The following is a 23817-nucleotide window of genomic DNA, read 5'->3' as shown; positions in this document are numbered from 1 at the left end:
TTTTTAGCACAATGTTCCCTTTATTTTATTCAGAGTGGTAAGTATAATTCCATTGCTAACATTCACTTTCTTATCACTTTGCTCCATCCATGTCCTTTTGCCATTACATACAAGACAGTAACCTCACTAACCGCAGGCTATTTGCATTTACTGTAGGCTCCTGTCTGAGGGTAGTACAAAGAGTCATAACGTTTTTTTGGTTTCAGTGTTTTTATCTCTATTTAATGATACTTGTTTGAATTGATACTAATACTGTATAGTATGTTTCACATGACACGAAATTATTTTGATTTATGGAAAAGGGACATGATGACGCAGAGCATGAACACATTCAACCCAACGAACTGAGCTTGCTTTAAATATCCACAGTGGTAAAATGTCTTTGTGTAAGGACTGTAAAGATTTAAATAAATACCCAAACTCTTTAAAGCAGAGCAAGAAAGTTTCCCAACAATTATCTTTCTAGATGTATTAAGAAACACATTTCTGACCTTTAGTATTAGTTCAATGATGTGGAGTACTGTGCAAACGACTCAGGCCATACAATTATGGCCATATGTACATTTATGTCTTGGTCTATTTATGAAAATACAACTTGAAAATATAGGAAATATATAAACAGAATTAAAAACATAAGGCTATTTGAAAAACAAACACCTTCATAATTACTGCTGCAATATTTGCCCTGTGAACAGAAGTCAAAAGTGCTTAAAGAAAATTAACCACTATTCTCTTTCAGAGGCAATATTACAACCATTACTTCAACTATTCAAGCTTCTATGTTTTCACCTGAAGGAAATTACTTAGAGACAAAAAAAATTTGTCTCTAAGTAACTCAAAGTCCAATAAGCTGCTTTAGACCCATAAAATGTGCCTTTATAATACGACTGACGATTTGTAGTCAGAAAAATCAACAGCTTAGAAAGTGTAAGGACCCTCAATTGAATTTTGACTTGAAGGAAATTGTGAATTTCTAAATTATCTATATGTCTTTTTTCTTAGATAATATATGACTAAAAGATAATGTCACGCTGCATAAAAACTGAGTTTTAAATTTGGCACAGTCAGGTCAGGTTCTACAGCTGTGGGTAGGAGCCAGTTCACATCTCAGTTCTATGATTTCTATTTCAGGGTTCAGTGCCTTGATCACAGATACTTTGACTCTGGCAGTTGATAGAAAGGCGAGCATTCACTCAACCTGCCCACACTGCCCAGCCAGCTCAGAAACTCAAACCAATAGCCCCCTGGTCAGAAGCTTGCTTTATGTAACCTGCAGGCCACCCACAAATCCACCAAGGTGATAGAGTTTATGACTCTAACATAGCGGAGCACTTTCAGCTAATTCTTTTTAGCTAACTCCTTCCTCCGCCACAATCCTACCTTCCTTTACCCTCTTTCCTATTATTATAGAAGGTTGTTAAAATCCAACCTCTCACTATTTCTTTCTGCCAGCCTGCCACCGTCATTGCTGCAGGCTTATTGCACTCTAGATTGGCTCTCTGGTCTATTCCACAGTTAAAGGCTGCTACAACCAGGGACTTGTGCATTCCAACTCAGGCAGTCAGCGGGCCCAAAACTGCACTCTGCTCTCCTCTCCTCTGGTCTACTCTCCAGTGGGCTACTCAGCCCAAAAGGAGTCGCTTAAATAAAGGGCTGTAATAATGGGACCTGCTGAAGCCAGGCCCTCAGGCAGTCTGCTGCACAATAAATGTTGAGAACCTGCTTTGTACACTATTGGCTTATGTAGGCTGACTACAGAGAGGAGGAAGAGGCATGTGCAATGGCAACAGAAGGTTTGTATGGCGTGACAAACTGTGTACATGTCCGAATGAATTGGCGTTCCTACTAACCGAAGTAGTAGAAAAAGGTATGTGTCATGATAATAGGCATGATTGGTTTGAAAAGTGTAGTGCAAAGTTATATCCATGTTACGTCAACAAGGTCTCACTAAGTGATCTCTAAATGTGCATGAGAATGTCACACAATGTCAAGCCAAAACTACACAGCAACCTATTCTATGTGGTATTATAGTTGTTGAAAATGAAATAAGTTGACAATTTTCATTGGGAAAAATTCTGTCACTACACTGCCTCACAGTCAGAACACACAATTCCCTACAAACGACCAATCATTCTTTGTAATACAAACAACTTCTAGCACACATTAACAAGTGTCAATGCTAAAATAAGTACTTGGAAACCATCTAATTTTCTCAAGTAGTATTTGCAACTGCTTAGCAACATCACTTGACACCTAGAACTAAACAAGGAAATCAGTGAAAGTAATGGAGCAGTGGGCTAACATTTCTTTAAGTTTCTTTAAGTGATAAATGTCAAACTTATACCATCAAAGTAAAAGTTCAATGATTACCATGTAAATATGTTACTGTTAAAATAATTGTCAAAGTTCCAAGTTTTGATTGGTTTTGCCACATTGAAAACTGTTGTAAAATGCATGATGAACAGGAGACTAAAGGTAACATTCCTGAAAATGAAAATGATTTTAAACATAAAAGATCGACAAAAATTCATTGCCAAGAATAATAATGATGAGAGAAGCACAATTCTCATGGTTCCTACTCCCAGAAAACTATGGCAGACATCTCTACATGCTATATCATGTATGTTTCATTCATTAAATGTTGTCTGTCTGTGTACCTGCGGTGTTTCTTGAGAAGCAATCTGTCCATGTAGGTAACGCTGCTTTCCGTGAACTCCACCATGACAGGTATCCTCCCTATTCCCCTTCCACTTACTCGTCCTTGAGCTCCTCTGTCTGGAGGGAGGTCAACCTGGGTCGCTATAGCTGACACTGATACTGGTGAAATGTGGGAAGGGAGAGATTACATCAACATAGCATTAAGGTATGGGAAAGAAAATATAGCCAAAAGGAAAGAAAGACAGAGACAAAGGTAGAAAAGAGAGAGAGAAGTAAAAACATAGTCCACCAGATTCTCAACACCTTCCTCAAAACACCTCCCTTCAAAAAGTGAGAAAACACCTTGTCACTATGCCAAGAGTGCCAAAACACAAACAGACAGAAGAGAGCCCCCTGGGAATAAGAAAAAGATGTACACAATACAAAAGGAACATAGTGAGCGCATGAGAGCAAAGATAGAGGTAAGAAAGAGAAATGTTATGATTGTACTCCAGACACTCTGGCAGTCCACAGTGGCAGCTTTAAATTGGGCCTGGGTGCCATTGGCCTGACAGAAATAATTAGGGCTGGAGGGGGCTAGCAGCAATTTGCAGAGCAGAGTGAAGAGAGAGAGAGGACCAGACTCTGTCCAAGCAGTAAAGCAGAGAAAATAGGAGGCCTAATAAAGAGTACAAACACCTAGACACATACACACAGAACTGGTATAATAGCACTGATATTACACACCCACATAAGCCACACACAATCTCTTGTGCACATGCGTACATGAAGAGGCACATTATGTGCGGAAAGGCATAAAAATTGCCTGGCGCAGTAGACCTTGTACACATACGCATACACACAGCCGAAACGATTAGTGCTGTGGTGTGGAGTAGGGCCACCACTAACACTCCACTCATTATCTCAATATGCAACAGCCACGGATTACCCTACTGCAGTGGTAAGCACTTTCTATAAGGTCTTAACAGATCAGAGCACAGACAGGGAAAGGGAGAGCACAAGATGGGAGGGGAGAGGGGGAGAGAATAGCTAAGGAGAGAAGGCAGCAAGAGGCAGGCATATATAAAATATAATATATTGAAAGATGAGCTATGGGTAGGGTAAGATTAACAAGGGAAATTATTTATTGCAAGGGTCTTATTTTGCCTTTTGTTAGATAGCACATGCGTAACCCCTCTAAAGTAAACAACAGAGCTGAAGGAGAAGAGAGCACAAGCAGAAAAAAACTAACATAAAACTAAGAAATAGTCTAGTGGGATTATAAAAGCTTGCCAGTAAGTAAAATAAATGTCTTCTGACCAACCTGTCACACTGTTATCTGTTACATCGTTATAACATATACTGTACCTAAACCCTTCCCCTGCCTTATTCTGTGTGCAAGAGTGTTTCTTTATGCTTGCAACCATGTCTAGGCAGTTCACCTGGTCGAGCAGGTATCCACATTGCACTCTCACTCGTGAGTTCTCCTGTTGCACCGCTCTTCTCTTCTCTCCACTGTCTCAGAGCCTCCTGGAAAGACCTTGCAGACTCCTCCTCACTGAACTCTCCTCTAAGTAGAGACTCTGGAATTTCCTCTGCATCCTTCCTTTTCAGCTGCTCTTTAGTTATTTCCAGTTTCTTCTTCTCACCCTCATTGATAACCAGAGCCTGAAACAAAAGTATTTTCTATATTTTGAGTAATGTAGTGAAAACAAGATGTACTGTTAGCTCTAATCTACTGGCATATCATTTACATCATATGAGATTTATTGAATGAATTTATCATTCACATCACTAACAAAGCCTGCATGTTCATGCTAATTACCAACATTTCAAAAGTATTATTATATTATTTGTTATGCCAGGCAGCTTCTCCGTCTGACATCTGAACATATAAGTTGACACTAGTCTGATATGTACAGTATCCTGATCTCAGTAGTTTCAGATCTCAACTGTTCAAAATGACTGCTGTGTGAATAAGGTCAACAGAGCTCTGTGGTTTAAAGAGTCTAAAATGTCAATCTAACTGTTTTTGCCAAGCCTAGACTGTCGGGGGTCATTTTTTAGTCCAAAGGTACATGAAGTTCACAAGCCTGCCTGTAGATACAGCCTGTGGATATAGCGTCAATTAGGGTTTGTATGAAGTCTTTTCAATTGACTCACAGAGTGCCGAGGTAAAACTCACACAGTGCAAGAGCTTGTTTGACATGTTTCTGCCATACTGTCACAGCAAGTGAACTACAAACAGAGATACATTTCAGTCCAAATGGATCAATAACCATTTGAAGAAAAAAAACACCAATTTCTTTTTTTTTTTTTTTTTACACTTAAACTTCTAACACTAACTTACTGTTAGTAAGTTAATGTTACTGACTTTGGCCTAACGGTCTTGTTCTGTTTCACCACACAGTCACGCACACAATGCCACACACTTATTTGTCAAATGGCACCATAATGGTTCCTACTGTGTTATCCAGTGTAGTATAGCTAGATAGGAGTGTAAAGCTGTTAACGCTGCTTGTGTCATTTTTTATGAATGTGTGATACGGCATTTATGATAGATGAAGTGATTTAGAATCTATTTTTCACTCTAAACTCAGCCCCGGATCACTTTCATATGTAGCACCACATGTAAATAAGTTAAGTGCTGTACAGTAAATAACAGTAAAGGCTGCCACTTACCTTGCTGGGATCAGGGTGAAATGGCATAGGCTTTTCCACATCCTCTGTTACCTTTTCTGGGCTCTCATCACATTTTCTGGATGTGAAGTTGTACTGGGGGTGGGGATAGTGTTTGAATTTGGGACTGGGAATATGATTTGTAAATGTACTGGGGTATAAACTGTTGTCTATCTGTTTCTGGAAGGAGCTGACAACATCCAGAGTGCTCACATGGGTCTTTAAGTCTGCCTGTAAAACAAACAATTTCAACATATGTAATTAGATCAAGATAGATTTACTGAATAAAAGGACAGAGAGATGGCACCTTGTGGGACACATTTTATACAAAATGCATATATCAAATGCAGGAACTGAATCAAGAGAAAGAAATCACTACCTTAAACCATTGGAATTACCTGTGTTACAATAATTAATTCAGGTTTACGGTTTACAGGTTTAAGTAGACTGTCTTTATTTTAGTTAAATAAAACCACACATTGCCAGAATGTGCATCCCAGTACACTTCATGTCAACTGCCTTTACACTATTTCCCATTTTAAGCATGATGGAGAATGCCAACTACTGGCATACTGACAAACACTACACAATAATACATCACACATATACAAATCTTCCTTTTTTCTTGACAAAAATAATTTGCATATAGAGAGATCAGATATCTTCATACATTTGGATGAGAGAAAATGGGAATTGGGAAAATGGGACTGCTGATTGATTTTCTCTATACCACAGGCTGAATTCATTATCCTGTTCCATTAATCATCACTGACCAGCAGGGGTGCTGTGGTTAACCTGTCTGTAGACTGTTTTACTGCCCTTAAAGATGTCTAAACAGAAACACACAAACAGATGGGGAGTAATGAAAATACCGAAAAGGGAGCCTGAGCAGGACTGACTAAAAGATGAAGATATGCTAGGAAACTACATGATAATTTAGGTGATTTTATGGTACATTTTATTTTACAAAATATAATGGCATTAAGGAGGTGATAGTGCAGCTCTTTTTTCATTTTTTTAAGTCACCTTTAATTATAACAATAAATTAAACTACAATTGTGATTTTTCAAAAGTGCAATAAAAACTGTTATTTCTACTGGAATGCGTTTCATTTTTTAATCACCATGTTCTTTCACAGACAAGACATCCAACCATAGATGACTACCATCCATTTTTCTCTGCATGGATATGTTACTATGCAGAAAGGGTGCCAACTAGCTGACAATAGTCAAAGTCTGAGGCAAACAAAGACCATCAGCATCTTTGTCAGGAGGCGACAGTAACAATGGGAAACTGGCTTATGGCATTTAGGAACCAACAAAAGCTGTGTCAATGGGAAAGATAAAACGCTTACTTTCCATAAGTACTGCTTTACTTTAATGAAAATTGCCTTTTTCAAAATCAAGTTGGTCTGTGATCTAGCAGACCTGCTGCTTTATTTTTATGGATCTAAGTTGTGTTTTCAGGTAGAGAAAATGCACTCTGCCGTGGCATGTGGCATGGTGACATTCAATCAGACCCAGAGACAAAAGAATAAGTTGGACATTTTGACAGACAAAATGTGTCTTTGTGATATTAATTACGCATTCCTTATCATCACTGAAATATGAGCTAACAACCATCCTGTTTCCACAACTTGTGGTACACTATCACCATGTTGAGACGGATAGAGGATTTGATGGATCATTGAATGCATCCAACAATATAATGTCAATGGGTCTTTTAAAGCTCACAGATTGCTGGTCAACCTAGCAGCTTAACTTGCTTCTGATATGATCAACCACCTGATAAAACTGCATCCAGGAGGAGTCTTGTGGATTTGTGGAGCTTGGCTGTCATCATGGCAACAGTGTGGCATGGATTAATTCTGTACTGTAATCATAGGTACACAGTTGCTACTGATAGCATCCACACCATTTCACTTTTGAAAAATGAACCAGTAGCCCAATCACATGTAGTCAAATTAATTCATCCTTTCTTTAATTCTGTGGTAAATTATGCAGTTAAATATACACAAAGTGAAAAGGTGTGAATTCTGAAATTGCCCCTCTGCTTCCTGAAGTGGGGTGTCAACACAGCCAATGTTGGTATTATTAAGAGTGAAACTTTTTGCACATTAAGCCACATTATTTAATCTGATGTTGCAATAATAAATGTATGTAATTCATCTAATTTATAGACCTCAGTGCATCGTATATTCAGTGTTACCATAATCATGTTATTGGCAAAATAAATCCCCACATATTAGCATCAACATGTACGTACTGTGGGGCAGCCTCTACTATACCAGCTCCAGGATTCTGTTCAGCAGATAAACACGCACCTTGGCATTTTAGGGGGCAAGGGAAAACAGAATTTTTCTCCTCTGGGACTCCACCACATGCAATTTATGCAGGCCAGGCGTTTTACGTCTTGTGATCAGCCTTTGTGTCTCCTCATGAACACAGCACAAAGTAAATGCTTGAAGTCATAACCCTTTGTCTATTATTTATGCTGCTGTGCTACAGATCTTGTAGTTTCAGGTACTAAAACTACTAAAATAAGATGAGTATATGGGTAAAAGACACAATATGAAGCTTTTTGATATAATCCAATAGAAGCTAATAAATTCTTAATAATTAATTTTCACCTAGTAACTAAATAAATTCTTCAATTATTTAAATACATTGTGCAAGAGAGAAGGAAACAGACACAAAGGCACAGAAGGAGAGACAGAAAGAGATGGGTGAAGACAATAGGATTTCATAACATTAAATTATCTTAATTGAGTATGCTAATGACAAATTTATGCTGTATGACTAAAAATTTCTTGGCAATTGTTTTCCTATAGCACACTACACCCATATGGTCCTGCACACAGGTTACTGTAAGGTAAATCAAATAACTAAGAGTGTTCTGGAAACATCAATTGAACTAAGTCTGTGTGTGAGGCTGGACACACAAACAGATGAGGTACTGATGAAACACAGCTTACTGATGAAATTAATATTCTTTTGGTCTTTCAGCTTAAGATTCTGTCTCTCCCTAGCTCATTTTTTCCGAGGCAAATGAAACAGGATTAGCAGAGGAGAGAGAGAGAGATGCATGCGTCAGCTGCATTTGTATAATCCCCAGTCTTTATGTCCTGCCAAAATACACAGTTTTGTGTGTGTGATCGAATAAGAGTATGCATGTGCTTCTGTTTGAAACTGTGAGTGAGCTTCCACCCATGCATCACCGAGAACTGCAGAGAGGAGGAGATGAGAGATGAACAATGAAGCAATATACAGACTGGAAGAGATGTCTTGTGTAATTTTAATGGGTGTAGTTTTTGTCTCCGCCAGTTGTTTTACCATGATGGCCTTCCAGTACATACTATTGTGTTCACCCAGCCAGAGTTCACGTAGCACATGGACCTCTATATGACAATGTATAAGATAATACATAGGATAATAAGTTTAAACTATGTCAAACATCTGCAACTAATATATTTGCACATGTAGTATATCACATTAACACTAACACAAACACACACACTAAACACAACAGCCATGAAAAAATGCTAAGAAAGAAAGTGAAAAAAAGAGAAAAACTCAGTTGCACATGCAGTAAATTTGTGTTTGTAATGTCATCTTGATAACAGAAATTTAAGTAGTTTGCTACATTTTGCTGCAAAACCAGCAAAAATGAACAGCATGTGCTTAATACCCCATACTGTCTACTAAGGTTCACACATTTAAAAGGTATTTTGATAACACAACATATTCTATCTCATTACAAGTATGTGGTTTAGCTTTGGATAAATGAGTTTCCCCTAATAAAAATGCTTTCCATTCAAATTTTGTTTAATAGGCCATTGCTTCATTAACACAGCCCATTGTTTGAGAGTGTGTTTGTGTACATACAGTGAGTGTGTGTTTGTGATTGTTTGTTTGCAAGGCTATCATTATACGGACCAGCATGAATTTTTAACCATTGGACTGAGGACTTCACAATGAGAAGGGTGTTTAAAGAGTAATTTTGGGGTTAAGATTAGGTTTTAGGGTTAGGGTAAAGTTTAGGATGAGGGAGTTAAGGCAGTACACATGATAAATTCAAAACTGAACAGAGTAGATTAACATGGCCTATGCGACAATAGGAGGCAAGGGCAATAGGCATTATGTCAATGAGTGTCTTCCCAATGACAAAACAAAAATATGTATGTGTGTGTGTGTGTGTGTGTGTGTGTGTGTGTGTGTGTGTGTGTGTGTGTGTGTGTGTGTGTGTGTGTGTGTGTATGTATGTGTGTGTGTATGTGCGTGTGTGTATGTGTGTGTGGACGTGTGGAGGAGGGGGGCCTTTGTTCCTGAATTGTGTCATATATTTTTTTCCTAGTGCTCTTTGTATTTTCAGCATTGAGATCTGTGTGTGTTCACATGCATAGTTGAGAGTTGCAGGTTGAGTGCACAGAGATATCTTCAGATATATCCAAAAAGTTTTACAATTACTTTAAAAGTATCCCCCAGTGTAATATAGAGCATCAACACGCACCATAAAAACAACAATTACAAGGAACTTCAGCAGATGAGTCAACTGTCTGCTTCTATATATTTCTTTATCATGACTAACCTAATAAATGGACGTCCAAATTATAATCATATATATCATCTCAGACCCCCCCTCCATCTCTCCCTATCTGATTGAAGACTGCTGGCCTGGTTGACTGCTATATGAGGCTTGTTCACTGTCTTAATGTGAACATTTGATTGGTGAGAGTGTGTGAATAAAAGTTACCAGAATAACCTTTTGTGATTAAGACATTTGCTAATGAGGGTCATCCATTTTGTTAGCTGGGAGAAGGACACAGCACAACACACACAGAGAGAAAAGTACAGTGCAGTTTTTTTTTTAAGTTAATTGTGAGTGTGAGTGTGTGTGTGTGTGTGCATACAAAAGGGAGATGGTGTGAAGATGAAGAAAAAGGAGGGAAAGACAAGAGGTTGAGATAAGTAGATAGTATAGTCAAAGATGCAAAAGAAAGAATGAGTGAACCAGAAGGAGAATGAGATCAAAAGAGATATTATTGAAAGCATCTCTGAAAGAGAAAGAGAGACAGAGAGAAACAGACAGAAAGACACAGACACACAGATGAGAGGATACCGACTTGGCACAAAGCACAATGCTCACCTGAATAAGGATCATCCTGTGGAGTTTCAGTGCCCCCTTCTGGTGAAACTTGGCAAAGCAGCTAATGCAGTAGTTCTCTGTGCATTCCGCACACATCTACAGCAAAGACACACAATGCAGTCAGTGTGTGTGAATATGTGTAAGAGGTGGATGTGGAGAGGAATGTTTGTATGTGTCTTGGGTAAGCAAATTAAAAAAGTGTGACTGTGTATGTACAATACAGTATATATTTGTGCATGTGTATAACAACATAAAGTGCAGTCGCAAACAGAACCCTTAGTAGAATCTGATAAAGATTTAAACTTAAACTGAGACATTGTTTCCTTTCCTCTAACCTCAATCTTGCCAAATAAACGTTGACAGGAGGGATAAATATTGAAATGGATTCTCTGGCAGGATGCTGTAAGGTGTGTGTTTGTGTGTATGCGAGAGAGAAAGGGGGGAGAGAAAGAGAGAAAGAGAGAGAGAGAGAGAAAGAGAGAGCAAGAGAGAAACCGTTTGAAGGGAGTGCCTGTGTGTGCATGTATTGTACTGGGTGTGTTCTTGAGTATGCGAGAGTGTGTGAGTGAATGCATCTTAAGGGAGGTCATTATCATTTCTATCTGCAAGAATCCACTCTTATTAGTGAGGAAAAGTCCTTGCATCAGCAGGACAGGGAGATAGGCCAAGACCGGGTGGATGGAGCACACAGGTGAGGCAAAGAGGAATGGAGACACCAAATGAGAAAGCAGGATATCCGAAAGGAAGTATGGGGGAGGGGCTTCTTAAAATTCAAGAAACAACAAACAGCAAAAAAAAAAGCCATCATTCATTTGGCATGCAGGTTTGTCAAACTGAGAAAGTTAAGTTTAGTGCAGGAGCAATAAAAATTATACTTTTTTCTAGAGGGAGACTTGGAAAATTGTACCAGCTGATTCACCTCATGCCTTTCTTTTTACCATGCTATGTCATATTTTCCCCCATTGGTTTTTAATTAATTTATCATAATTTATTTGTAACATTGAGCTTATTGCTTTCTGGCGTCTGTGCATGTGTATACATGCAAGCCTCCAGATGTGACATTGTCCTTTAATGGTCCCAGGGCTTCATTTCCACTCTCAGTTCTGAGGACAAACTATAGCCACTCCCCAAAGACGAAACATCCCTATCAGGCTAAAAGTGGCCTGTGCTCTCCTGTGCTATGCGCTAGGAAATGACGTCATTTTGTGCCTGGTTGTCTCTGGAATACAGAACAAAGATAGAGGTGCAGCATGAGATTTTCGTAAAGCTTTTGCCAGTATGTGAAACATAAAAACAGAAAAGAAAAAAAAACAAGCGCTGACGTAGATATGGTTGGGTGTTCCAGCTTGTGTGTATTTCTGTGCTTAAGTGCAGTTCCAGGCAGAAAGGCACAGACAGAGTCGTAACGCTTTCCATTATTGCCATCATTATAGGGCATGAGGGCTATCCAAAATGTGTGTATGTGCATGAGTGGATTGTGTGTATTTGTGTGTGCATTTAGCCTATGTGCTTGCCCAGACGACTATAAGCACTGCCATTAAGCCCATCACTATGGGGCATGGGGGGCACTGGGCCCTTCATTGGACAATTCAGTGTCATAACCATCAAATGCACTATTACCACATTGCTTTTTAACACATGTGCTGCACTTAAAATAACTTATTGCACAACAAAAGAGGCAGAAAAATGGTGGCTGTCAGCTCAATCAGTTCAGCCCCTCCCTCTCCTTCATTCCCTCTATCAATCTCTCTCTCCGCCATTGCTCCCATTCTCTGTCTCACCATCTCTCAGGAGCATAAGGTATTCAATACTAAACTCTGCTGGCTTCGCAGTCAGACATAGGATAGGAATTGCACATGAGTAGCTGAGGATTTAGAAGGCGGGGATGTGGGAGCGACTGGTCATCAGGCATGCATTACTCATCTCAGTTTGCCACAGTCCATTATACACATACAAACACAGTAGGGCTTTTCATTTCTCTCTCTCTCCCTCTTGTTCACACATACAGTTGCAGGCCACAGTCTCTTCTCCTAAACAGTAGTGGATGAAGAGCGAGAAAGAATAAACAATGGTGCCCTCAGAGGTCTCAAGTATCGATGAATGGATCCAGCTAAAGTGTTATCAGTGCAAACACAAACACGCAGATAGACCAACAGATCGGACAGCGGAGGCACAGTGAGAGAGTAGCAGGGATGGGAGCAAGAAAGAAATATAAACATGACTCAGGATGTGGAGATGGCAGGGGAGAAAAAGGAACAAAGAGGAAAGAGGAGATGATGTTTCAAAGTATTATAAAGAAAGAAATAAACAAAGGTGAACACATAATGCACAGAGGAAGAGGCAAGCAGAATGGAAGATAGAGTGCATGTAGATGGATTGATTGGTACAAACAGGTGAAAAAAAGGAGTGTATTTTAGTGTGTGAGTGTATGTCAAGTTATTTGACTCTTGGTCTTTTAACCACACATTAATGTTTGTGTGTGCATTTATCAGTGTAAAATACTGTTTTTAAACAAGCTTGAATAAGCTTTTCTGAGTTCAGTCCATTAAAAGGTGGCAAAAAACTGTCAATTAGTGACATTTAATCCCTAAAAAAGGTAGACTGCAGATCTTCACAAAGCACGTCCTCAGTGGTGTGATGTTTGTATTTTTCTGTCGGGTGAAAAGTCACGTTCTCTATGCAGAGAGGAATACCAACTTTACAATTTCACTTTAGTGTATTTGTTTGTATTCATACCAGTCCAGCTGACTTGACTTCACACTGTCCACAGATTGTTCCCCTAAGCCTGTTTTTTGTTGTAGTCTGAAAACCTGTGGTAGAGGCCGGTGGTGGGGGAGGGGCTAAAAGTAAGAAGGTATTGTTGGTAAAGGCATTCAAATATAATATTATAGTAAAATAGAGCATAGGTTATTTTAATATGCAAAAATATTTACACATATTACAACTATTTTTGTGATGGTACACATCCACCTGACAGAAGTAATTGTGAGCAAGGCTATGGAACCCCTACCAGTTTCATTAAAGGGTACCTTATCAAAGGACAACTGGTTTGGAGTAGAAATTCTGTACCAGGTCCACTTGTTGGAGGTAACCCATAGCTGAAGCCAGTCTGCTGTGAACTACTCACCTGTCAGTGGTTCATCCTTCAGCATTCGTATCTTCACCTTGCCTGCTGACATCTGTTGGAGTGACAGAGTGAAACAAGTCATGGGCAACTGGTTGTTCAGCTCCCTAGCACTCCTGCACAGGCTTTGCTTGCTTGATGTGTGCATTTGTACTGCAGGTATAACTGTACATACATGTAACTGTAAAAAAAAGTTGCTGCTTTTGTGTGTAAACTCAAAGACATAGAGGTTTTCCTCTGACAGACAGTGTACTTTCTCTAATCAAGGGAAAGGGTGCAAAGGGCAATGTCAAGTGTGATATAGTATGTAAAGTTAGTATTTAAATAGATAAAGGTATATGGTGCGCCCACAGCGCATATGTATGCAAACAGAACACATATCTAATACAGTTCAGCAAACCCTTAAGGTTGCCTGAATCAGAGAGGTATACTAAGTATACTAATGTAGTCCAGTTCTAATCAACATATGAGTCAATGCATAAGCAAACAATGCACATATCACAATTATATTACATCAATGGTATGTATGGATACGCAGACTAGAGTGACATCAAGTTCAACAGGATGACACAAAAAAAAATGTGACGTAATATACACAGACAAATGCATACAGTGGATGTAGATTCAGATTTATAAATACATTTCTCTTTTACCTTTTGAAGTCTGTCCTTACTGTTCTTCTTAGTGCTGTTTGTTGAAGTATTGCTGTTTAAAGGACCACATTGTCCAGATATCCATCGAAAACCTCCTGAGTGCCTATATAAACGAAAAGGCAACGAGAGAGGAATTATTTTTCTTCAGCAATTGTAATCTTGAATCCGACAGAAATAGAATATCTATGGCATCACACCTAAAGTTTTGTTTTTTGCTTGTTGTTTATACACTCACTTTTGTATTCACTTATACACACCACTTTATTAGGCTACCCTATTTAGATAAGTGAGGAGGCTAAAACTTTAGAAACACATTTTAAAAATAAAGTGCTCCAGTACGACTTTACCATCACCTTAATAATAAACATGTAGCAGAATCACTTTTCCCACAGTTTAAGTGTAGATAAATATCTTTACATGTCCACAGTAACTTAAAAAAACATTCTAAAATTCCATTAGATCCTTGCTTTTCCTGAATTTCCAAAAGGTTGAAAGTGAAAGCATTTTAATAACTGTGAAAAAGTAAAAAAAAAAAAAAAGAAAAAACTAATGTCAAGGAAATTATTCTAATTAGTATAATTCCATGTAATAATAATAATATCAGCATGAAAGAAGTATTACAGCACCGCATAATTAAACATAACATCTTCAGCCTAAATCCACAAAAATAAATAAGTAAATAAATAGAAAACCACTTTGTTCCATTAATAGGAAATGAGTGTTTAATCTCTCACAACATGGTCCTTGCTTTGTCTGAAAGAACAAAAAGGAAGAGGACTTTGCCACACACTTTCACAAAAGCCTTGCCGACATATTTTATGCAAATTCATAATGTCATATGGGCCTAAATTTTCATATTGTGTGACTCAGTCTAAGAACATGAAAGGCTGCAGGAATTCTATCTACTCAAACATCAACACATAAAGGCATAATTGAAGATGCAAATAACAAAAACCATGTGTACATGCGTACATTCACATCTACACAACCTCATGCAGGACACTCTGTCAGCTCAGGAAACTGAAGAAGTTGAGAGCGATCCTCATTTAGACACAAGTTATTCATGCTCATGTTGTTGAATTATTTATGCTATTTATGCTATTGTGATGTCTGGCTGTCTTTGAAAGAAGTTTATTTTGGATTGAGCTGGCAGCATGTCAAGGCGCAGGAAGTCAGACTCTATTTGTGTGTGTCAGTGTGCCTCTCTGTATCGTGTGTGTGATGGCAAGAGTTCCTAAAACCCCTGATGCTGCAGACGGTGTGCTGTGCTGACACTGAGGGTGGGTGTCAGGTAATCATCCTGGCGACATCACCTTAGCAACTGGACTGTCGCTAGGGGAGACAGTTGAGGCACACCTATCGGTGAAAGATGACAGTGAGGTCCCTCAGGGCAGGCAACCTAAAGAGATAAAGTGTGTGTAGTTGTGTATCTATGTGGATTTGGCTTTAGCAAAGATCTCATTATCTAATTCACACAGACACAAACTGAATTACAATGTGACTGTGACTGTAACTACCAAAGTTTATTAAGCACAACTCGTTTTAACTGACAATAACTTTGTGTGCATGCATGTGTTTGCTGTGTAAATTTCACTATTTAGTGTATTACACAGATGATGTTGTTGTTTCACTATCTACTGTATGCACACACTACATACTACATACATAATACAAATGAGAAGAAGAGCCATACAAAACTAATTAAGCAAAAATGCATTAGAATAAAGGAAGGAATATGGAAAGAGTCGATAGAATGAGACAAAAGAGCAAGAGAAAGAAAAGAAAGTAGTAAGCAGTAAAAAGGGAAAAAAATAAAGCCAGATCTGGTGTCCGCAAGCCAAGTACTGTAGGTCTAAAACAAAGCAATATTAATCTGTGACTCGGGCAGGAAAAAACACAGAATGATACACTAGATGTGCTCCAAGCCACCAGTTTGACTTTATTATCGCCTGTGTATTTTCGCAAACTGATTATTTCGCACCTCAGCTCCATGAAGTGATTTTTTCCAGCTATTCTTTGGGTGAATATATGAGAAAGACTGTGATCTAAGAGACAACCAGACAAAACTGAGTGATGCATACGACAGAAACACAGTACAGTCCTCACTGTGAGCATAAATCACAGCATGAAGATCTACAGTAAAGGCTTGTCAAAGATACACTTGCATGTTCTGAGAGGAAAAGGCTTAGATAAAATCCAGATTACCTTCACATCATACACCAGAATATCTAATTATCTGCAAATTCCCATCCTTGTTTGCTTTCTCTCATGTCAATTAGAGAGGAGCCGATGAGAAAGGGTTTTCCTCTTTTTCATTAGAGGCACCAATTAATTGATTCAAACTGTTAAGCTGGTTTTCACTTCTAAAGAACTGCTGCATCACTCCACACAGCTTTCAAATAAAAGGCAGTAGGGAACTGCAGCCTGCCAGGACCTGCATATTTTATTTATTTTAGTGTCTCATAATATAGTTCACTCCTTGACGGCTCCTCTTCAACCGTAGTTCACGTTTTCAGTTTCAGATCTCTGAGAAACTTTTTTTCTACATTCAGTGCACATACAGAGAATATACAACAGGAAGGTGGGTTAACAGAAGAATTAACTTACTTTCTTTTCTAAACCAGAAAGCCACTGAATAAATCTGAATATATTGTCTTTTTTCCGTTATTACTTACCTCAAACTAATATCTATTTAATCTACCTTCACACATTTAGTGCAAGGCCAGTTCATTGGTGTTTACTTTACACTGAAGATCCAAAGTGACAACTGGATTTGCTTTCTTGAATCAGTTTAAAACTGATGAAGCCGTTTTTTTTTTCTTCACAACTCCAGTGCTTCTGTCATTAGCTGTTCTTGCTTTCTTTAGCTAAGCCATTCAGTGTATGTTGCTCAGAATACAAGTGGAGTTTTTCCCCTCCACTGTCGCCTAGTGTTTGCTCAAGGGGGATTTGCTTGGTTTTATATAGAATTCTGTAGGTCTTAACCTTACTATGTACAGTGCCTTGAGATGATTTTGTTGTGATTTGGTGCTACACTAAACAAAAATAAAATTAAGTGAATTGACAGTCCAGAACATTGTATTGGCCCAATGTTTGTGCAGTATCTTTGATTGTTTTTTTCAAAATTTTTTCCTATTCACTTTGTTTTCGTCTACAGACAACTGTCTCGACTTTAACAACAAATGCAGTTTCATATGTAAAACCCAACAGTAGTCACTGAAAGCAATTTATTGATTGAACATGTAATTTCATGAGGCATTCCTGGATAGCAGGAAACACCTGTCAGCCTATGTTTCAATACTTTTGATCATTTAAAATTTGGTTGAGCTGAGTCAAAAAGTACCATGTTTTAAAACATATTTACATGTACAGTGGCAAGAAAAAGTATGTGAACAATTTCTGTAAAATTTCTCATTAAATGCGATCTGATCTTTATCTAAATCAAGAGTAATTACAAATGTAATGTGCCTAAAATAATAACAGAAAAAAGTCAGATCTTTCTTCTTTATTGAGAATAACCACAAAAAAGTATGTGAACTCTTGGTATTGATAACTTATTGACTTCCCCTTGGCAGCAACAACTTCAACAAGGTGCATCCAGTAGCTGTGGATCAGACCTGCACATCGTTCAGGGGGAATTTTTGCCCATTCTTTCTGACAGAACTACTTTAGCTCTGTCATATTCTTTGGATGTCTCATGTGTGGCTCTCTTAAAGTCGTTCTATAGCATCTATGTTGAGTTGAGATCTGGGCTCTGACTTAGCCACTTTCAAAAGGTGGATTTTGATTTTCTGAAGTCATTCTGTTGTGGATTTCGGTGTTTTGGGTCATTGTCCTGTTGCCCTGACACAACTAAGCAGGCCCAAATCATGATGTTTCCTCCACCATACTCTACAGTTGGGATGATGTTTTCATGATGATATGTATTGGTCTTTTTACACCAGATGTGTGTGCTGTGTGATCTTTCCAAATAGTTCAATATAGTTTTATCAGTCCACCAAACCTTTTGCCAATACTGCTGTGCAGTGTCAATGTGCTCTTTGCCAAACTTCAGGTGTGCAGATATGTTCTTTTCAGTAAGCTGCAGCTTCCTTCATGGTGTCCTGACATTGACCCCCTCTTGTTCAATGTTTTACCTACTGTAGACTCATGAACACAGATGTTAGGCAGTTCCAGTGATGCCTTTAAATCTTTGGCTGTCACTCGGGGTTGTTTCTTTACCTCATTGAGAGAGTGTTTGTTGTGCTCTTGGGGTCATTTTGACTGGCCGCCCACTTCTTGGTAGAGTAACCACAGTCCCAAAGTGTCTCCATTTGTAGATTGTTGTCTAGACTGGTGAATCTCGAAAGTCTTTGACATCACTTTGTAACCCTTTTCAGCTTTTTGTCAATCAACAATTCTTGATCGTAGATCCTCTGAAAGCTCCTTTTAGTGAGGCATGGCTCATATAAGCAGACTCTTCTTGTGTGAAGACAAGCTCAAAAAGTTAGGGTGGTTATTGTCAGTCAAAGTAGCTCTAGTCCACACCTCCAAACTAATTTTCTTGCAGCAACACCTGTCTCTAATTAGCTTTTTTGAGATCATTATTTAAAAGGTTCACATACTTTATAAAATTAAACATCAGTTATTTTGTGTTATTACTTTAATTAGTTCACATACTTTTTCTTGCCACTGTACATACCATATACATAATAAAAACAGATACTGAATGAACTGGTCCTGCCTTTATAATATTTTACCCTCTCATGTACTATTTCTTTCTACCTCCATCTGAGGTTTGTGCTCTTGAATGTAGGTTTGTAAGGTGCCACTCATCTAAATAGAACATTTAGTAAAAAAAAGTTTCAGTCAAAAGAAAATGGTCATTAAAGAAATTGTGCTCATTACTTCCTTGAGTGTGTGGGCATATTCCTACATTGAGAGTTTCATGTGATTGATTAAAGAACACAATACACACATAATAAAAAATTGTCAGTACCCTGTAAAGTGTTAAAAAACATAAACACAAGTGCCATTATTTATAGAGAACTAGAGTCATAAATACACACACACAGCCATACACACACCTTGTCGTATCTTAGGGATGGTGGAGTGGTAAATGTTGCAGTATTTCAGTGTGACAGGAGACACTGTGTTTATGTGCTTATCGTTTGTGGAGCCTGGACAAGATGGTCCTCTCCCCATGCTGATGTATAGATCCTCAATTAGAGCTAGGCCTCCACTGAGCCGTACAGCAGTACTCGCACACAAGGTTCTTCCCAAAAGAATAATTCTATCAACCTACAAATATAATCTAAAGTATGCTTTCCGAGTTTGTGATTATGTGAATTGTAACTAAAAGAAATGCACCACATGAAAAGAGTGCCTCTCATCATACCCCAACTCTAAATCATTGATGCTGTAATTAGCTGTGCTGCTTGTGTTAGTGTGTATCACTTTCTGGCTGTTATTATTTGAAGGAATGTGCGAGTAATATATGTCCTCTGTTTCCCCCTAAAGGTGTCCCAGAGTTATTCTCCTATTTATTATAATAAACCACCTTATAACACTATTCTCCACAATTTCACATTGGATAAAACATCTTAGAGCTATTACTAAAATGGCATGAAATGAGGTGAACTGGGAATGAGAATAAAACTAAACTAAACTAAATCGCATTTATAATAAGTGTTTGTTTTCATTCTGCAAATTAATTCCCTGTTCACACAGGCTGGGAAGGCCCTTAACCTGAATTTGTTTGATAATAGTTATAGTAAAGGGCCAGGTACAAACTCTTTAATGAGAGAAAACAAATGATTTGTGTCTGTGCGTATCTGTCTGTGGCAATTTGTTATATCATCACCTTGAGAATGGTGTACATTGTAAAATCCAATGCAAATCCAAATTAAATAAAAATTATTTAAATTAGTAAAGATTAAAATTGACATGTCATCTCAGTAAGGCAGCTTTCCTTAATTAATTCATGCTTCATGCCTTTGAATCAGTTACAGTAGATGTGATTCAATGCCAGCCAATGAAACAACCAAAAAAGCAAAGTTATAAAAGCAAAACAAACCTAATACATAGAGAACACAACACAGTTCCTTGGACTCCATGGCTTGGTTTTTGTCCTGACATGCATTTAGAACCTTATATACACAGATCTGTGCCTTTTTAAACAATGACTAAACCGTTCAATTTGTCACAGGTAGAAGTTAGTCAAGCTCTAAACCCAACTCAGATGAAAAATGAAAGCACACTGAATTAACCACAATTTGGGCTGCCACAGCACATGGTCTGAATACTCATTAAAGAGAGATTTCAGTCTTTCATGTTTTATTATAATTTATTGCAAAATTGTTCAGAAAAATGTTTTCATTTTGTCATTTTGAGTTGTGATAGTGTTGATAAATAGTAAGATGTTTTTATTTTTTTCCTTAAAAAATTAAAAAATTAATTTACAAGACAATAAAATGTGCAAAATAAGAAGAGGTCTTCATACTTCGCACTCTGACTATAACTAAATGCATTTTCTGAACAACAGTGGACCTGCTTTAAACTACAAAATCTGTAATTCTTTGTAAACCTCTGTCTGCAATTACTCTAAAGATTTGTGACAGTTAATGTATGATATATTCCGAACAATTGTCTTTTTCAATTGAAAAATATTGCAGTAATTATAGGGTCTAAACAAAAGCATGTGAAATAGAATACATTGCAGACAGGAATAATTAGAATTTTGATTATGATTGGATAAAGCAAGAAATAATTTATCATAGGATCAATACTTGCCATGTAGAAGCCATCTTAATAAATGTTATTATAATGTTTATTCTAATATTAATTTTACTGTGTATTTTTACTCCATTTTACTTTTGCCTACTACTTAAATGTTCTCTATGTTTCATCCACCTTCCATTATTGTCTTTCAGTGGAGGGAAAATATAAGTTAAGTTATCACAACCAAGTGCTTCTAGGGCTCCACTGACCTTCATAACAGTCCACTGTATAAGCATGGGCCTACTTTATCTACTGTATAAGTGGCTGCTGCTCTTTTCCTACCACAGTTACCCTTACTTGACCTTTATAAAAAAAAACAGAAGTCATTGGCCTCCCCGTGTCTCCCATTTAGCATGTTCCTCCATCCATCTCTATCACTTTGTGTCATTACTTTCGTTGCTCTTTCATAGCTGTTGCAGTCTTTTCCCTACCTCCTCTAAATCCCCCACAGTCCACTGCTCCTTTCCTTGTGTGTTCAGCTGTGGCAGTCCAGACGTCTTGTTTTTGTGCATCTTTATGTTAAGGACGTTATCTCCCAGATCACTGTATTCACAGTCCCCCTTGCTTGTATAGACTTTCTGTCAGCAGTCCCCTTCTCTTTTAAGTTCTCTGTGTTCCCTTTCTGTCTACTCTGATCCTTCTTGTTACCTGCTGTAATTCCTTGATCTCTTTTCATCTGTCCTTTTGTTTCTGTATCCCTACCAGTATTTTATTTTTGACTCTTTTCAGAATGTTGCACCCTCAGCATGTTCGGTGTCAATATAATACCGCTTCTGTCATATACCCACAGGTTTTATTATTTTCCTTTCCAGGCAAAAAGATAGAAAATCTCAGTATTGTCTGCCATCTGTATTATTTTTTGCCTTTGTGTGGGTGTAACAGGTTGTCACAACTCTTCAGTAAGGTTCATGTGTCTTCACCCTCTATGAATGTTCTGTTTTTGATAGGCACATATTTTGTTCTGCCTTATAGTGAAGAACGCAGTAACAGAAAGTAAAAGAAATAAAACAACGGTGTTGAAAATATTTCACAAGCAAATAAAACCAAATTAACATATTCCTAACTTAGTAACACATGTCTGTGCAAGATAATGATAATTTTTACTACGTCACAGACTCAATCAAAAAACTCAAGTCAAACCACTTGCAAACTAATTTTGCACATATTGTGTTGCCTGTACTTTATCACATGATAAAGTATAGGTGTACTTCATCATGTAGCAAGTTAAAACACCATTCAAGAACTTGAATCCCCCTGTTACATGTTTTCTGTTACTGCTAAAGCAGCCCCTCCTGTACATACTTCATCAAATTATTCTCTCCCATCCATCAATTCTACTATACTCACCCTTTCCCTATGTTCTGCCCACTATTTAAACTGTCTTACTTCCATTCTGACAGCCCTTACGTCTGCCCTTCAGCCTCCACTTCATCTCACACATTTCTTCTATGATACTCATACTCACCCTCTCTCCTTCTTCTCTTTACCCATGTTCTCTTTCAGTTGTTGCAGTTTCTCCTCCATCTCTTTACTTTCCTGGGCCAAAGTCACAGTCTCCATATGCAGTTCTTGCAGGTTTCTAAGGAAACATATACACACACTCATATATCTGCAATCAACAAACAACAATCAATCAATTACCTACTCTGTCAGATTAGCTGGGCCAGGCTTTCATAAATTTGTTCAATTCATCTGCTGCAATGGCAGATCCCTGTTACTAGAACTGATCAATACTGTAATCAATTAGTTACTGGATCAGGGTACAACCAAGACAGACATCAATTGAGTAGATTACCTGTTGGCAAATAAGAAACTACAGTGACAGATTGGACTCAGGTATTCACTGGGCATTATGAAAAACACAAATGGACTGCGCTGAAAACTATCAGAATCCAGGTCACAAGGTTTATCTTGCCTGAAAATCCATTTTAGTGAAATACCCATTCTCTGGGCAGAATCTGAATGAGAACAGATAGAAATAGTATGGCGGCCAAGTAACCCTAATGGGCTTCAACCAAATGCCTTAAATCACATCATTGATCTTATCTCATCTTACCTGGCATTGAGCTTCACAGATCTGGCCTTGTTGTTAGGAAGCACCACAAAGTCATTTAAATTCATGTCTCTTCTTTCCGAGGGCTTGGGTATTCCTTTTGTGTCTGTTGCTATGCTTTACACAGAGCCATGCTCAAGGTGGGTGACCTCTAAACAAAGACACTACAAACAAAGACAAACATGCAACATGAAACCTAAACTGTACAGTATAGCTGACTAAAACAAAAAGACAGCTTGCATCATATAGCTTGAAGCTGCCTAGGTAGCATTTTACCAGATAACAGGGGATATTTTTTACCTTTCAGAGAAAGAAAAGCACAGGTGACATTAACGCCATTAAGTAGCCAAGTTCCTGCTCAGTTACAGTTGTAATTGATCACAATGCAACACTTAGTCACTCTTTTTCCTGCCATGAAAATAAAAATGTCGACATATAGCGTTAGCTAATAAAGTGATAAACCGACTTGACACCGGAGTTTGTAACTTTTGTTTTTCTTGACAGCAGCAGCTTTCAAATCGGCGGTGACTTCAGGTAACAAACTCCATAATTTCTCACAAGCAATTTGTAATGAGATGACGGACACGATCATTTAATTGAGCGCTAACTAGCTCAGGAAGCTAATGCAAGGCTTGTTAGTTAGCGTTAGTTAGACTTAGCCAGCTAGTTAACAGTCGGTGCGGTTAGAGGAACTTACCGTGAGTCTTCGTGGTCTGTCAGCTTGTGATGGCTCAGTCTTTCACTTTATCCTTTTTCAGTTCTACGTG

General features: G+C 38.1%; 1 protein-coding gene across 4 annotated transcripts in view; it reads right to left on the bottom strand.

Moving 5' to 3' along the window:
• The window catches only part of zbbx (zinc finger, B-box domain containing), a 48243-nt gene extending 25065 nt beyond the window's left edge, over positions 1 to 23178 (bottom strand). For all 4 annotated transcript variants that reach the window (XM_026365506.1, XM_026365516.1, XM_026365524.1 and 1 more), the window contains exons 1-9: positions 23054 to 23178; positions 22463 to 22576; positions 14239 to 14341; positions 13589 to 13640; positions 13198 to 13301; positions 10462 to 10557; positions 5320 to 5547; positions 4080 to 4305; positions 2658 to 2817 (exon numbers count right to left, since the gene is read on the bottom strand). In XM_026365506.1, the coding sequence (XP_026221291.1) occupies positions 2658 to 2817; positions 4080 to 4305; positions 5320 to 5547; positions 10462 to 10557; positions 13198 to 13301; positions 13589 to 13640; positions 14239 to 14341; positions 22463 to 22576; positions 23054 to 23118 (1148 nt within the window). In that variant the 5' untranslated portion in view covers positions 23119 to 23178. The remainder of the gene's footprint in view (positions 1 to 2657; positions 2818 to 4079; positions 4306 to 5319; positions 5548 to 10461; positions 10558 to 13197; positions 13302 to 13588; positions 13641 to 14238; positions 14342 to 22462; positions 22577 to 23053) is intronic.
• Positions 23179 to 23817: the final 639 nt, after the last annotated feature.

Source organism: Anabas testudineus, chromosome 13, assembly GCF_900324465.2.
Source record: "Anabas testudineus chromosome 13, fAnaTes1.2, whole genome shotgun sequence".
NCBI lineage: Eukaryota > Metazoa > Chordata > Actinopteri > Anabantiformes > Anabantidae > Anabas > Anabas testudineus.
The sequence above is the reverse complement of the archived record's forward strand: the minus strand, read 5'-3'. Positions and strand labels throughout refer to the sequence as shown.